We start from the raw sequence: 13589 nt of genomic DNA on the forward strand, positions 1-13589 counted from the left end.
ACGGCGACGGCGGCGGCGGCGGCGGCGACGGGGACGGGCGCGTTTGGTTGGGGCGGGGGGGGTCTTGTGTCCACGGCAAGCTGATGGGGGAGGGTTATTGATATCGTGTTGTGTTTGGCTGGTCTTCTGGCGCGGTCAGTCCCGTCACTGCAGTGGGGGTGCAGATGAGGTTGGAGGCGCCTGTGATGGGGTAGGCGACTACAGAAGCGGGTGGAAGCGGCGCACGTACGAATGGTGAAGAGGGAGAGAAACGAGGCGCGCAGCAGGGCTGGCTGTCTCAATTGCGGGGGAGTTAGACTGGGAGCGACTCCAACGGCAGCGCGGAGAAGAATAGAGAATGTGTAGTGATGCTAGAGGTTGTGCCCAGCCGAGACGTGAAGCTCAGTGGTGCATCGGGCAAGGTTCGTTCTGGCCCGTCCGCGCCAAGGTCACGTGGCCAGAACCAACCACCTGGGGGGACCAGCTGGACAGTGGACACCCTGGACAGCTGTATGTACACCTGAAACTTCTACCTCGAATCGACACCTCGACACTTCAACACCTCGACACTTCAACACCTCGACACTTCAACACCTCGACACTTCAACACCTCGACACCTCTGCGACTCGACATCTTGGAGGCACCCCAGCGGACTATGGTGGCAAGGATGGAAACTCCAAATCTCCAAACCCGCCGCGGGCCGTCCTTTGAGCTTGGACGGCCCGTGGAGAGAGGGAGAGGGGGAGAGAGGAGGGGCATTTGCTATGGCGTGCATAAAAGGCGTGTGTGCACGATGCGATGGCGAACGTTGGGGACCGTGAACCGTCAACCTTGTCGCCCGGCCGTCAGTCCGCGCGCATCTGGCACAGTGGCAGGCTGGTAGACTGGCAAATGAGGTCGTGGGATGGCTCTCCCTAGGCCTAGATACCATGTCCATCTACGGTCGTCTCCTCACTCATCAGGCTCATCTGGAGCGCACACAGCAGCAAGTGAAGCGCCCGCTATATGTATCTTTTCTATTCAGCAACGTTGGCACTTGGAAGCTGGCTGTCAATTATTTGCGCAGCTACCTAATACCTACCATGCCCGTTACCTGGCCACTGTGTACAGCACACAATAACACTATAACGTGGCTGGAGAGTACTACTATGTGTTGTAGGGTACCTAGGCAGAGTGACTTTGGAGGGGGGTTCACTCAGCCGCAATCGTGATTGGATCGTTGCGGAAGACGCCGCTCTCGTCTCCTACCGGTGGCCTGCTTTCTATTCGACACGGCTGGGCCTGTCTTCCCACAGCCGGGCGGCCCTGATAGTCATACCGAGACTCTCAGCCTCTCTACCATAGGTACACACTTTCTCCCGCTTGCTGCTACTGCTACTGCTACTGCTACTGCTACTGCTACTGCTACTGCTACTGCTACTGCTACTACTGTTGCTGCTGCTATATACTACCACTACTACTGCCACGAGTCCCGCTCCGCCGTTCCGCCGTGTCAACAAGCCCGCCTGCACTGACTCGCCCTGTACGTGCTTATTACACGGATCAAGGGGAAGGGCCAGGCTCAATAATTCCGCGCCCGCTTAAACAGTGGGGCAGAAATCATGGCAGAGTGGCTTCTTGTACTGCACCTCAGACGACAAGTTCATGCCAGCAAAAAAGCATCATCGTGCTAATCTGTAGCTCAGTATCGCTACTCGGGGCCCAACGTCACTAGTCCCCCTCTGCGCCCCAAGACGGCTGAGGCCAAACAATGGGATCTGACCACCACGGACGCCCTCGGTAGAACAACATCGGCCCCCTCAGTGTCGGCGCCTGCCCCAAGCACCATGGACGTGACCAGGGGCTCCATATCGAGCACCTCGACTGCCCACAGCGCCCGCGACGACACCAGCCTTTCCTCCGAGCCCTTCCTCCTACGCCATGGCCGACGCTACCTGCGCAACGTGGGCTACTATCCTCTGCCCTGCGATCTACCGGAGCTGCACCGCCAGAACTTACAGACCCTACTCGCCACGGCCGTCTTTGGGCGAGCACTAGGCTCCACCCCTTCTCCGTACGTATATTCGCAATACCAGATTTACTTGCCCACCTCTCTCATTGCCTCTCGATTCTATGCCCAAGTGGTTTCTTTGCAGTGATGTCGAATGCTGCCCACGGGCTTGCTTCCATTGCACTCGCCTTCCTCTAGCTAGACTAACCCTCTCCATTCTACAGGCAAAACCCTCCAAAGAAAGTACTTGAGCTGGCCTGCGGAAGCGGATATTGGTCAGCAGTCTGCCATGAATATCTGGCAGGTCTGGGTCATCAAGACGTCTCCTTCACTGGCCTGGATATCGTGAATTTGGCTGGTGATTTGCAAAGGCAAGGCATGGACTGGAAATTCGTTGCACACGATTTGCGAAAACTACCACTCCCCTTTGATGATGACGAGTTTGACATTGTCGTCATGAAAGACATGAGCATGGTCGTTCCACTAGGCGCTCCTTCGCAAAGGATCCTGGACGAAGCCACGCGAATCCTCAAGTCTGGGGGCACGCTCGAGATCTGGGAGACGGATCATATCATTCGATCGATTTTGCCACACCCGCCACCTCCACCAGGGAAGAATCCAGAAGAGTATGCTTGCGCGGTACAGACGGGCACTTTTCTTATCTCGCCCATCACGCCCTTCACCGAGGTGCAGAACAAATATTTGCAAGATGCAAATTCGTGGATTCAAGAGGCTCTAGACCGCCGTAAACTGTCTCCTACTCCATGCGCACGTGTATCCCAGATGTTGCTCCAGGAAACGGAGACGCTCTGTGATGTGGAGAATCGCCGGGTAGCCATCCCTCTGGGAGAGCTAAGATGGGAGCGGGAGGCGGCTGGGGAAAGAAACGTGCCAAAGCGAGGCACCTTTGACACATCAAAACTCAAAAAGGGAACCACTAGCCTCGACAGTACTACTCTTTCCGAGGAGCAGGCAGCGTTGAGGTACACAGCCCTTCTCATCGTCATTCAGCTGATTGAAAGCTTGGAGCCGCTACTCAAGGAAGTCAGCGGGAAGAACCAGGAGGAGTGGCAACGCTGGTGGGGTTGGATGATGCAGAATTTGTTGGAGCAAAAAGGGGCGTCGAGCGGAGAGTGTCTTGAAGTTGGGGTGTGGTGGTGCAAGAAAGTATGAGAAAGATCGGGAGCGTACTAGTTGTTTCGTGATATCCCGGCCCAATCGAGGCCAATGCTGACAGCATGGACAGTTTTTTTTTTTTGGTTTGTTAGGCTTCAGGTGAACGGATGGTATCGTCCACGTAGAGCACGGTAGCGCTTTAGATAGTATCTGTGTTTGAATCCATCAGCAACAGACCAAAAGCCATGGGTTCCAAAAGGATGTAGCAAGCCGTACAATGCTTCGATTTCTGTTTTGCATCTTGATCAGCTTCTGTTTCAGTCCATGTGAACCCCTTTTACCAGGCGACTGACCTTTTTTGACAAATTCTGCTCTTTTGATGCCATCCCTGATCTCGGCTTCATCGGTAATGTGCTGTTGACTGGCAAAAGCCTTGCGCAGGCGATTGCGGAAATAGTCGTACCCTTGAGGGTAATCACGGCCAAGATACAACAATTCTGGCAATTGATTAGTACCTATGGACCATGGATGTGTTTCGGTGCTACGTCTGTCATCAGTGCTCCCGTACCCTTGTATATCCGAATGACCTGATAACGCAGTTCGGGTCTGACAGTAGTAGTCATGTTTCTTGGAAAGAAGAAGGTTCGAAAAATCTCCCGGTCGACCAGTAGAGTAAGTAGAGTAGATACTACTCCTACTATAGGTACAGTAGGTAGTTCGGTTCTATAAAGTGTAGTCCAAAGATTCCACAAACATTCTCCGCATCCCCTCAATAGTATGCGTGGCAAAGAGTGGATGAGATGAGGTGCAAGTTTGGCCACGACGATCTGTCTGGAACCGAACAACGCCACCTACCTAACCTAGTTATTACCGACGCGACCGGCCCTCGGCTTCGTTCCGCAGTTTATCGGAAAGGTTGGCGCAAACACAAAGCCTACCACACAGTACATAGATACAATAGACCATTCTCAGCCAAGTTCCTTTTTCATCCTATTTCCCACCATGATACGCCGACCACTACCACTGCGGTCGGTTCTCTTCGCTCCCGCTTCCCCATGGACACTCTCGAGCGTGCAGTGCGCCCCACGGCTTGCACGTTGTAGTTCCTCGACGGCAGAGGCAGCGGCTACAGCCAAACTGAGCCCACGATGGCTATCGGATGTGAAGACGCGGATTGGGAAATGTATTCTGTTTGGTCTCCGACCGGAGCAAACGCAAGAAGCAGGTTCGATATTGCAGGAAATCAACGAAGACTGGAGGGAACTGGTTGCTGGCAGCGAAGGCTTTCTCACCGGCAAGCCATGGAGGGGATTGTATCGGCAAGAAGTTGTTTGGGGAGAGATGGTACGGTAGACATGTTCATCTTCCCCAAGTTGGATGATGGGGGCTAATGCAGGGCTTTGGGGGGAGGATTCAGGACAGTATGGTAAGACGTATTGGTCTCGAGTGCGTCTTGGGTTGTACCCAGTGCCTAACCCATGCGATAGGGTATGCTGCTTTCTCCGGGTACTACCTAGACAGTCGACCCAAGCATTTGGCTGATTGGCAGCAATAGGCCATGTCAACAATGCCATTTACAATCGGTATGCAGAATCTGCGCGGGTGAACTGGACTCGCAACTTCGCAGCCAGAGATGCAGCGCATCAGACGGAATGGAATGAGCTCATGTTGCCGCGAGGCATTGGCATCATCCTTCGCAGTATCAAGACGGATTATAAATTTGTAGGTTTTTTTCTTCTTCTCTCCCACCAAGCCCAGCTTCAGAAATGGTAGAGAAGATCAAGTTAAGACTGACTCTCTCTCTCTCTTATTCTCTGCCAACACAGCCCATGAAATGGCCGGACCGGTACGTAGCTAGATTCTCCTGGCTTGTTCCCTTGGGACAACATGGACCTATCATGGCGACACTGACGATGCCATGGCAGGATCACGGTGCTGCATAAAGTCAGGGAGAAGCCTAGCGTAGAGGCTGACCATTTCCTTCTCGACGTGGTGATTCTGTCCGAAGGTCAACGGCGAGCGTCGGCACGATGCGTCGAGGACATTGTGATTTATGATTATGGTAGGGCGCGCAAGTCCCGGATGCCTCGGTTCATGCTGGACCGGTTGGAGGAGACGTTTGAGCTCCAGGAGCAGGCCAAGGAGAAGAACGGCAAGAGAGTCCGAGGATTGCTAGCCAGGGTGGATGCGCTGGAGAAGAGCAGGTGGGACAGAGAAGATGCGAAAGAGGATTTTGGTAGTATATAGGTAGTGCAGCAACGGGGCGTGGCGTCGACACAGGGTTAGCACGTGAATCGTACCCAACTCTTTCCATGTTGTTTCGAGATGGGTTCAAGGTTTGCATGCGGGGTTGAGTAACAAGTAGCGTTCGTGCACACACTCACACAGCTCACACTTTCACACACCCACCTATATATACACATACACACACATGGCTTATCCGAGAAGCATTTGAGGCTGCAGAAACCAAGACAGGCGCAAAATCATGATCCAAGTGTAGGTAAGTTGAAGAGAAAAAAAAAGAGGAAAGAAGAAAAAAAGAGATGGACAAGGGTGGCTGGGTCTGCAAGCGGCCCAGTGCGGCACAGTGTGGGCAAGGAATATTTGAAACGGAGGCCAAAAAGGCAATAAGAGGATGCAATCGGGGGGGGGGAGGGGGGCGTAGAGTAGGAGTAGTACATAGTACTAAGGGCATGGCGTGATTCCTTTCCGCCTGTGAGCAGGAGGGGATCGACGGTGCTTGTTCCCTCCCGATGCCCTTTTCCCGAAGATCTACAAGTACCCTTGGCCGCGTGATCCGCCCAGATTTCCTCGTCAGCAAGCCTTTACCGGCAGCGAGCGGGCGTGCGATTGGTGTTTGTGGTGTTAAGCTTCTACAAGTGCAGTGTTATGTACGCCGGCAACATTTGAAGTATGCAAGTCAGCGGAGGGCTAGTCAGGTTTCCAGGTACTCTACAGACGGAAGGCTTGCACGCTTGCAACCTCTTCACTGTGGTCCATGGGCACAGCACACCAGAGTCCACGACGTGTGTAGGGCAATCTGTGAGGTGTGTAATGCATGGCTCCATAGCCTTTGGCGGGGTGCAGAGCCTTGCCCGTTGCAGACTCTGTCAGCAGGCGCAAGCGTGTGTGCGTGTGTGTGTGTGTGTGTGTGTGTGTGCGTGTGTGTGTGTGTGTGTGCGTGTGTGTGTGTGTGTGTGTGTGTGTGTGTGTGTGTGTGTGTCAAGGTTTGTGTGAAAGAAAGAGGTGGCTGTAGTGTGTGGATAGGTAGGTACAGTAGTATGTACCGTATGTACCATGTACACAGCAGGATGTCATGCCGAGGCCGGCCCTGTCTTCGGCCATGGACATTTGCGAGCCCACACGCACAAAGGACCATCCATGGCATCACGCCAAAACAGATGGCTGCCAGCCCAGTGCGAGTGGACAGGGGACGGTAGGCACAGTAATAGCAGGCAGCTAGCTAGGTAGTCTGCTGCTGTGTTTTGACAACTACTAGAATGGCCAGGCCATCATCACAGTGGATGCTATGCATGTACCTACATACTGTACATGAATGGGTCCTTCTTTTGTAGTAATAGTAGTTTTGTTTGCAACTTGCAAGCGCGTGGGGCACACGGGTGGGTGGCATGACAGAATGGAGAGAGAGGCCATGACACAGGATCATGGCTACTGTGCATGTCATGTACTAACACAGTACTGTACACGGTGTTCCAAAAAGAAATGGGATTTTTTCGTTGAGAAATGAATTTCTGCATTGTCCGACTGTACTGTCTTCGCGCCAGGCTGGCTGCGGTCGGCTGGTACTTGGTGGTGGAGTGGAGTGTTTAGGTTCCTTGGGGGTGACAAGTCTGGCCAAGCTTTCGGGGCGGAAGTGCCTGCTTGCTTCCATCTCGCACCTTCCTGCACCACCATCCACCGCCGCCCGCCCCTTCCTTTCCCCGACACTTGCCCACATACCAGCCGCAATACACGCTGACAGCCCCTCGACCGCCCACCCCGCGTCCACATCTTACGCCCCTCCCTCCCCCCTCCCCCCCCCCCCCCACCCTTCCTCCCTCCCCCCTCACCTCCAATCGAGCAGCGGCTCCCATCTTCCAGTCTGGCTCGTCCTGTGCAGCAGTCGAGCCCGCCCGGGGAGAGGACTGCCCGTCTGCCAGCCCACCGCCTTCTATGGTAGCGAAGTCGAAGAGGAACGCGGCGAACCAGCACGACAAGCGACACGAGAATGGCCTGGCGGCCCCGGGCAAGCGCATCACCAAGCAAAAGAGCAATCCCCAGCTCAACCACGGCCACGGCCACGTCCATGCAAGCACGCATCCCACATCCTCATCGTCGTCGCCGCCGCCGCCGCCACCACCATCAGGATTGCTGCCAAAACATGTAGACGACATCACGACGTCGACCACCGTGGCCAGCGCCAGAATCAGCAGCAGCAGCAGCAGCAGCAGCAACAGCAACTACCATAGTCACCATCCCACCGCTACCGCCACTACAACAGCGCTAGGGGGACCACACAGTGTGTCCACCAAAGCCATGACTGCTGCCGCTCCTGCTGCCTCTGCATGTCGCAGCGGCTCCTGCGGAAACGGAGAGCGCACACGCGCGGCGTCGGATGCATCGCTCGACAACAGCAAATGTGCCCACGCCCATGCCCATGCCCATGCCCACGCTCACGCTCACGCTCACGCTCACTCTCACGCCAACGGAGACATCTGCCGTCCATGCGACCATGTAGGCAGCGGCCCCTTTGACAACTTGCCCGCCACCACTGCCTCCCCCCGCCGCTTCGACGCCAATGGCAACATGCATGTCTCCAAGTCCTCCGTCTCAGCCCCGGCCTCGGCCTCCGTGTCCATGTCCATGGCCAGCATGCTCTCCGTGCCAGCGACCATTCTCACGTCCTGTCCTCTGCGCGACGTCCTCGCCATCCTCATCATCTTGCTCCAACTCCCCCCAACCGTCCTCACCGTCGTTCAATTCCTGTTCGCTATCCTTACCTTTGTGCCTCCCCAAGCAGGCACCCCCCTCTCCGCCCTCTCCGCCTTTCCCTCCTTCACCGACATCTTTCAGGGCTCCGGCGGCACCCCCTCTCTCTTTACCACCATCTTCGCCGACGCCTTCATTCTCGTCCTCTGGCTCATTCTCTGGGTGCCTGTGCAAAACTTCTTTTTGGATCTTGCACAGGCCGTCATCGCCATCGCGCTGGGAGGCGCGGTGGCGGGCAAGAATGGCACGACCAATAGCATCTTCATCTGTGTCGTCATCATTCTTTCCAATCACCTCTTCAGATTCAGGCCTCTCCGGCAACACGTGGTTCACTTCCTCTGGACCGGGCTCGCCCGGGGAGGCCTTGAATTCTTCACGAGCCCCCCGAGTACGCCCACTTATTTAGAAAACTTCTCAACGCCCCATGGATGGCCCCGGAGCCTCCTGGGCATTCATATTCTCGCCCAAGGCGTCGTTCGCATCATCCGCCGCTCTCTATCTCGACGAGACGTAGCTTCCCCCTCGCTGCCCACTGGCAAAAAGGCAGACCCCGAAATAGGCGTGCTTCAGCGTGCCAACTCGCTCGCTCCCCTCGACGCCAACGCAGACGTGCCCAATTCCTCGAGTACCGATGGTCGGCCTCCGGGGCCGCCACCTAACACGCACTCGCAAAAGGACAAGACGAGTAGTCATAGGCGCAAGAGGAAGCAGGCTACCCATGTTCGCAGTCAGCAGCCGTTTTGGGCTGCCCTTGCTAGTACAAAAGTTACGGTTTTGAAAGAAATGGAAAGCAGCCGAGCGGCAAACGACGCCGACGAGGCCAACGCAAAAGATGCAAATCACATTGGAAACGCGGTTTGGAGATCGGAAGACGATCGTGTTTGGATTGCAGATGTCGGCTATTCCGACGTCTCCTTCCGTGTCAGTTCAGCCAGTGGGGCTACGTGTGAAGACGAGGACGAGGAGGAGACAAGTACCGGTTCTGGAATCGACCGGTCGAAGCCCTTTTACATTCGTGTCAACGGAGCAGATTGGAGTTCGACCCGCATTCGACGAAGCGAGCCTATAGGCTACCACGGTCCCGAGGGAACAGGCTTTTGGGTCGGTGAAATCTTCGGTCTGACCGCGCTCTCTAACTACTACTGCGAGTTTGTCAGGTCGACCGACGATGAAGTATTCTACACCGCCAGCCTGATTACCTCTGCCAGCCCCGTGACCGAACTCGGTGAGTCATGGCTGCAGTCGTCTTGTTGGTTCTCCTGTCTTGCTGGTACAGCTAGCTAACGTTGAAAATTTCACAGCTTCCGTCGCCTCCCCGCCAGCACATCAGACCCTTCGACCTTCCTCACCGACCACGACGCTCAAGAATTCCATTGCTGCGGCCGATCAGCAGCTCCAAGAGCAACGAAATCGCCTCAAACGAAACAAAAAGGATCACAAGACTGCCATCTCGAATATCAAGAAGGAGGTGGACACGCTCAGCAACCGTCTGGCAAATGCTGGTGGCAATGACGAACGTCAGCGCCAACGCGTTCTACAATTCACCCAAAACATTCGTCAAGCTGAGGAGGCTATTGCTGAGTGCACCGAGCTAGCAGAGAACCTAGCCGCCATTCCGGAGGACGAGGCCAAGGCGGCTGCCACCAAGAAGGCTGAATGGAACACGGAGCGTGACAAGAAGAAGGCTGCTTCGACGGAATTTGACACTATCAAGGCCGAGGTGGACCAACAGTTGCAGAGCGTAGAGAGCGACATTACGGCCACACTGCAAAAGCGAGAGCGTCTCCAGCAACGCCAGCTCAGGCTGAACGAGCAGCACGATCGCCTTGTGACGGCCAATCAAGAGGGCTTCACCGCCAAGCAGCGTCGTGAACAAGAAAGGGCAGCTTTGAGACAGCATCGTGCGGATGTCGAAAACCAGTACCGCTCCAACATCAACGGCTACGAGCGACGGACGGAAGAAAACAACCAGTCGACCTCTCACATGATGCAGACCATTCAGCACTTTGAGGAACTTCTCCATCAGTCTCAGCAGCAACAAATGTCTGTCCCGACCACGCCAGAAGGCCCTCTTCCAGGCACCAGCATGTCTCCCCACTCGAGTGGTTTCGCAAGCTTCACATTTCCCAGCCTCAACTACGGTCAGGTCCATAGCACACCTGGCTCGATTCGCAATGGTCGTGGCCGCTCATCATCCATGCTGAGTAACGTCTCCGGTTTCACGGATAGCTTCGATGAAGACATGTCCTCGACGACGTACGCCCTCGGTAACCCGTTCAGTACGCCCGGGGCCAACGGTCGTACCAATCGCAGTCATGGAAGTGGTAGTCTCAGCTCCGGTACTTCTAGTCAAAGCTCCAGCCAAAGAGATCCGTTGAGTCCTGTCCAAAGTGTGAAGCCTATGATGGCGAGGAGTAGTACGGGTGGGAATGGTGGTACTGGTCTCATGAGTCCGATTGGCACAGGAAGGTAAAAGGCACGACTCGTTCCTTGCAGTCTTTTTAGCTAGTGTTTCCAATGTGAATTTGCGTTCTTCGCCGTGTGTATCCGATCAGGATGTTCCTGGGCCCCATCATGGGGACTGTACTAGAATTATGCTAGTGAGGTGTGGTAGTGACTTGTTCTTTGGGTAACCCGTTACGATACAATCCGGTACCAGTCTGATGCGCCTTGACGATGGATGGACCCCCTAGTATCCGAGTCGATTACGCTTTGCTCCTCATCAACGGGGGAGCACGACCGACATGGCACCTCAACATGACCATTTTGCGGGCCGAGTACACCCCTTAAGATACTGTCGGAAAGCCATCCTGCTACTATCTGAGTCCCAAAGTCGCCTCTTGAAATGGACATGCTCACACAATATATATATCTCTGTTCAGTTCCCGGAAAACTTGGGCATTACCAAGCTCTTCGTCACATGTCTGATATATAGTAGTGAATTGACATAATTCATATTCTACCAAGTCAACTACTCCGTGTGCATGCGCATGTTCGCTAAAAGAATATCAACTGATTTTTTTCCACAACGTAGGCCCGACATCTTCCTATTACCTTACGACCCCGTAGAAATTTAAAGGTGCACCTTAGTGATGCCTAGGAACCCTCAAATGATATTCATAGCTCCTCTGACAACATGGCCTCCCACCTCAACAGGCTGCTGTACGAGGATGACGCTTGTGTTGAGCTTGTATTGGCGCACTTGCCGCTTCCATGAGTAAAATCAAGAGCGGTGTACTCGGGATACAAGTACCCATAGCTTTCGTAAATTGCGTCCATGGTTGACATTTGACCGTGGACAGAAACAAAACTAAAGTAGGTGACGGATTAGCCATCCTCTGTATCGAACGGGATCCCCTTTTTTCTTCTTGTTTTTCTTTTTCGTGGACACTTACGTTGCAGACTTGGCGACACGGTGCTTTGACATGGAAGCAATCAATTGAGCAATCTCATTGTGATCATTATGGGTTCCCGCCCACTGGGATTGGGTAACATGGTCAGCGTCGAACACCACGACGGTACTGTTCGCATTGGGGCAGGGAGGCATGATGACAGCGACACTCATGTCCGTGGCATGCACACTACCCTCGACGTGGATGAAGCTAGCCCTGTATGTGTCCGTCTCGATGACATAGGGCGTATCGTGACTTGAAGAGCAAAAGATTTAGTGTCCAACTTGAATCTGGTAGTATGCGCCGTAGTTGATCACTCACTCGTATGTATTGAATGTAACCCCCGGGATGCCAGCGTAGTAGGATGTTGCCATTTTGGGAGCGATGATGGAAGCTCCGTGCTCCACAAAGTGCCTGGCCCCAAAAGCGTGATCGTGGTGATGATGTGTAGGCTTGGGAGGAGGTTAGACACGAGCCTCTTGGGATCGGGTTCTTGACTTACAAACACCTGTCCCACGGGCTTTCCAAGGTGGATACGAATCCACTCCCTCAGGATTGAAGCTGGCTCAGGTGGGGCATCCAGAACAATAGCGTGTGTCTCCGTCTCAAGTACAATTTGCCGGTAAGATGCGACACCTGGGAGTCGTAATATCCACACCCCTGGCATGTCTGGGAATGGCTGTTGCACGTCAAAATCATCAACGGTGGAGTTGAATCTGCCGAACCATAGGTAGTTGTCATACTGCTCGCCAATTAGAGCAGTCTGTGAAGGGTCAACAACAGGAATATGTGTTTCCTTGCGCTCTCCGTTGACATTAAAGAAGGTTGGCCCGAGATTTACGTCGATGGATACTTCGTTTGCGAGGAAGTCGTTAATCAGACGCTTGTTGTTGTACTTGGTTTTGAAGCGCCGGGGAATCATGAGTCCGTCGACGGAGGTATAGTCGCTTACTCGCAGGTCTTTGGTCGAAGGGCCAAAGAAAGGATGGTCTTCCCATGTTCGAATGGCAAAGGGTAGGTAAGTGGTAGGATTGATAAGAACGGACATGTTGAAAGTGTGATCGAAAACTGACGGAAAGTTAGAAGCGTCTTTGCAAAACTGGCAAAGACAGACTGACCTGCGGGAAGCATTAAACCCTCTTCCACTTCTTCATGACGGAGGCTATAGTGGTTGTTTTGAGATATAGTTCTCAGCAAAAAAGGGTCATATTTGCGACTGTTAGATATAATGTACGCTGCAAGGTATCCTGGATGCAGTCAGACTAGCGGATGAGGCCAAAAATGATATAATACCATCTAAGTAGCCCTCGGGTGGAGCATCTGGGTCGAAAATAGCATAGCTACCCCTTGTGACCGCTGCAAACCCCTCGTCTCCGTCTCTCACGACCAAGGAATAGTCCATGGGCTGAAGTGTCGGCCGGGCAAAGAACCACACAGCTACAATTGCCTGTCAGTTGCTCATCGTTGGAGGCATCTCAAAGTCATGTACATACTTCCAAATGTGGCAAGCTTATCAATGCGTTGCTTCAAACCAGGCTCCTCGTAGGAAAATGTGAGGGTCTGACTTCCGCGTGTGACCACAGATTGGTCCATGCTATCGAGAGAAATAGTCACCATGATGGACTTGGTCCTGAAATGATTGCCACTGATTCTAACATTCCTCACAACAGTGTCAGATTTGATACCAATGGCTGCCAATGAGCGTTCTAGCAGGTCTGCAGGAATCTCAGGCCGACCAGTGTCCAAAGCTAGTGAGCTCAATGGCAAAGAGGCCACAAGCAGAGCGGAAAATGCTCGCGTAATGAACATTTTATCAACGATCTGCGAAGATGAGGCGAGAAAGGTGGAAAGATGTACAAGGAAATGATTGAGAAGACGCCTTGGATTGCGTTGAAGGCATTTATATGCTCAGTGCATCTACAGAACAGGAAGACATCTTAGCTCGGTAGACTTTCACTAGAATTGCGGTCGGTGTGCTCGTGTCAGTGTTCAAGAAAATGCATCGGCATGTCGGAGACCTTCGTCGTACTCTTATTTGGTCCGTCGGAAGTCCAAAGCCAGAGCGTGGAGCTGTTGAGTATCATCACCCTGACGCCCTGTCCCATCTTCATGTCTCACGTCA

The 13589-nt window shown here is 53.7% G+C and overlaps 6 protein-coding genes across 6 annotated transcripts; 4 read left to right on the forward strand and 2 right to left on the reverse strand.

The window, feature by feature from the left end:
- Positions 1 to 337: 337 nt before the first annotated feature.
- Positions 338 to 691, forward strand: IAQ61_010179 (uncharacterized protein; the record flags this gene model as incomplete). Its single annotated transcript, XM_066098685.1, has 1 exon — positions 338 to 691. The coding sequence occupies one exon, from the start codon at positions 338 to 340 to the stop codon at positions 689 to 691; it is 354 nt and encodes a 117-aa protein (XP_065951230.1).
- Positions 692 to 1581: 890 nt separating this feature from the next.
- On the forward strand, positions 1582 to 3143 carry IAQ61_010180 (uncharacterized protein; the record flags this gene model as incomplete). Its single annotated transcript, XM_066098686.1, has 3 exons — positions 1582 to 1599; positions 1714 to 2033; positions 2195 to 3143. The coding sequence occupies 3 exons, from the start codon at positions 1582 to 1584 to the stop codon at positions 3141 to 3143; spliced, it is 1287 nt and encodes a 428-aa protein (XP_065951231.1).
- Positions 3144 to 3241: 98 nt separating this feature from the next.
- On the reverse strand, positions 3242 to 3709 carry IAQ61_010181 (uncharacterized protein; the record flags this gene model as incomplete). Its single annotated transcript, XM_066098687.1, has 3 exons — positions 3242 to 3375; positions 3440 to 3583; positions 3655 to 3709. The coding sequence occupies 3 exons, from the start codon at positions 3707 to 3709 to the stop codon at positions 3242 to 3244; spliced, it is 333 nt and encodes a 110-aa protein (XP_065951232.1).
- Positions 3710 to 4088: 379 nt separating this feature from the next.
- Positions 4089 to 5333, forward strand: IAQ61_010182 (uncharacterized protein; the record flags this gene model as incomplete). Its single annotated transcript, XM_066098688.1, has 6 exons — positions 4089 to 4430; positions 4504 to 4512; positions 4574 to 4592; positions 4642 to 4808; positions 4913 to 4932; positions 5012 to 5333. The coding sequence occupies 6 exons, from the start codon at positions 4089 to 4091 to the stop codon at positions 5331 to 5333; spliced, it is 879 nt and encodes a 292-aa protein (XP_065951233.1).
- Positions 5334 to 6815: 1482 nt separating this feature from the next.
- Positions 6816 to 10852, forward strand: IAQ61_010183 (uncharacterized protein). Its single transcript, XM_003841511.2, has 2 exons — positions 6816 to 9300; positions 9377 to 10852. The coding sequence occupies exons 1-2, from the start codon at positions 7260 to 7262 to the stop codon at positions 10546 to 10548; spliced, it is 3213 nt and encodes a 1070-aa protein (XP_003841559.2). The 5' UTR covers positions 6816 to 7259; the 3' UTR covers positions 10549 to 10852.
- Positions 10853 to 11192: 340 nt separating this feature from the next.
- IAQ61_010184 (uncharacterized protein) lies at positions 11193 to 13276 on the reverse strand (the record flags this gene model as incomplete). Its single annotated transcript, XM_003841512.1, has 7 exons — positions 11193 to 11385; positions 11471 to 11722; positions 11789 to 11919; positions 11970 to 12535; positions 12586 to 12714; positions 12761 to 12904; positions 12961 to 13276. 7 exons carry the CDS (start codon positions 13274 to 13276, stop codon positions 11193 to 11195), a joined length of 1731 nt encoding a protein of 576 aa, XP_003841560.1.
- Between the last annotated feature and the right edge of the window lie 313 nt (positions 13277 to 13589).

This window comes from Plenodomus lingam (genome assembly GCF_022343315.1).
Source record: "Plenodomus lingam strain CAN1 chromosome Unknown contig_8, whole genome shotgun sequence".
NCBI classification, from domain to species: domain Eukaryota; kingdom Fungi; phylum Ascomycota; class Dothideomycetes; order Pleosporales; family Leptosphaeriaceae; genus Plenodomus; species Plenodomus lingam.